Source organism: Antrostomus carolinensis, unplaced genomic scaffold (genome assembly GCF_000700745.2).
Source record: "Antrostomus carolinensis isolate BGI_N321 unplaced genomic scaffold, ASM70074v2 C13346104, whole genome shotgun sequence".
NCBI classification, from domain to species: Eukaryota; Metazoa; Chordata; class Aves; order Caprimulgiformes; family Caprimulgidae; genus Antrostomus; species Antrostomus carolinensis.
Genome location: NW_010355312.1, coordinates 1 through 1,601, shown reverse-complemented (window position 1 = coordinate 1,601; position 1,601 = coordinate 1). Strand labels below are relative to the sequence as shown.

At 39.4% G+C, this 1,601-nt stretch overlaps 1 protein-coding gene across 1 annotated transcript; it reads right to left on the bottom strand.

Annotated features, from left to right (window-relative positions):
* Window positions 1–322: 322 nt before the first annotated feature.
* Window positions 323–1,090, bottom strand: CYCS (cytochrome c, somatic). Its single transcript, XM_010176621.1, has 2 exons — window positions 914–1,090; window positions 323–745 (listed from the first exon to the last, which is right to left on the bottom strand). The coding sequence occupies exons 1-2, from the start codon at window positions 1,080–1,082 to the stop codon at window positions 597–599; spliced, it is 318 nt and encodes a 105-aa protein (XP_010174923.1). The 5' UTR covers window positions 1,083–1,090; the 3' UTR covers window positions 323–596.
* Between the last annotated feature and the right edge of the window lie 511 nt (window positions 1,091–1,601).

Sequence of the window (1,601 nt, the reverse complement as noted above, 5' to 3'; positions counted from 1 at the left end):
AAAAAAAAAAAAAAAGTGTCTGGACACAACTGCCATTTCACAAATAGTACTTAAGTCAGATGAAATGTATTCTTATCGCAAGCTTTAGACAGATTAATATATGCCACAACACCTAGTACTGATTACATTTAGAAAAATATTATCTTGGGGAATTTTTTTTTAAATCTTTAAAGTAATGTAACAGAAGATGTATGGTGGAAGATGCCAAAAACCACCCTACTTTTTAATCCAGAAGAACTGAGCTGTCAAAGCTATTATGCTGTTGACAGTTACTCATTTGATTATTTATAGATTTTTTTTAAAACAATGAAGAGGCAGGAAATGTTTATTTTATTTTATTTTTTAATTCTGTGACCAAGAATGAATGAACACTATAGAAATTTAAATCAACCCAATTACACAGTTCCCATTTACTTAATGGCTGCCAAACAAGCATGTGCTCCTGTGACCCACCATGAGCAACGTTATTTGATGGGCTAGATAGATTTTAAGGTTAGACACAGTACATGTAAAAATATAAAGTTTAAAAACCAATCTCAACACAGACATTTCCATTGCCATCTCCTTTGTGAAATAAATAAGGCAGCAGGTAACTTTTACTTTGAAGTGGCATCTTTGAGGTATGCTATTAAGTCTGCTCTCTCAGACTTCTTCTTAATACCCGCAAAAATCATCTTTGTTCCTGGGATATACTTCTTTGGGTTTTCCAAATACTCCATCAGAGTATCCTCACCCCAGGTGATGCCTAGACAGAAAAAAAAAAAAGATTTTTAGTGACTTCAAAATAACAAACATTTAAATTCTTGGCCTCCATATTATTTTACTTTTTGACAGATTTCAGTACTTCTAGAACTATCATCAAGAACTGAATATTGTTGTCCCTAGTAACTCAGAAGAGCAGCTTTAAGTTTACCTTTATTCTTATTAGCATCCGTGTAAGAGAAGCCCTCAGCTTGTCCAGTCTTGCGTCCAAACAGGCCATTCAGGTTGGGTCCAGTCTTGTGCTTGCCTCCCTTTTCAACTGTATGGCACTGGGAACATTTCTGGACAAAGATCTTCTTGCCCTTCTCAATATCTCCCATTTTCAGTACTAGACCAAGAACACACACAGAGGTCAGTATCACAATTTCAAGGTCACCTACTCAACAGAAACTTTAAAAGCGTCCTGTTGGCTTACAAAATTGCACATATGGCCCATCAGTCTACTAATTCTCCAGCACACAAGCTGTAGGTCCTGGGTTTGAAGATTAGCCTAGAATCATTAGACTACGTAAAAGATATGAAGGTGATAAACATGCTTGAAGAGCAGGAAAAAAAACTTCGCCCAGCCAAAGTAATTGCCCCACAGTGTCTGAACAGTACGGAGACAATTTTTGAAGAGTAAATGGAACACGATTTCTATATATAGCTCGTATATCTGAATAGGAAAGCTTTCCAGTCCTGAATAATGTCGTGTAAAGGGACAGAGCCGTCTGCACGTTTCTCCTTTCCAGCGGGAAGCACAGAGCAGCCCAGCACCTCGGACGGAGCCCGGGGCGGCAGGCACGGAGCTGGCCCGCTCCCCTCTTGCCACAAGCCGGGACGCCTCCCGGGCCCCCGCC

Excerpts from the sequence above, each read along its gene's own strand:
- CYCS (XM_010176621.1), bottom strand. The coding sequence starts at position 1,082 with ATGGGAGATATTGAGAAGGGCAAGAAGATCTTTGTCCAGAAATGTTCC. Across the intron at positions 746-913 it reads GGATGCTAATAAGAATAAAG|GCATCACCTGGGGTGAGGAT; the intron begins GTAAACTTAAAG and ends TTTTCTGTCTAG.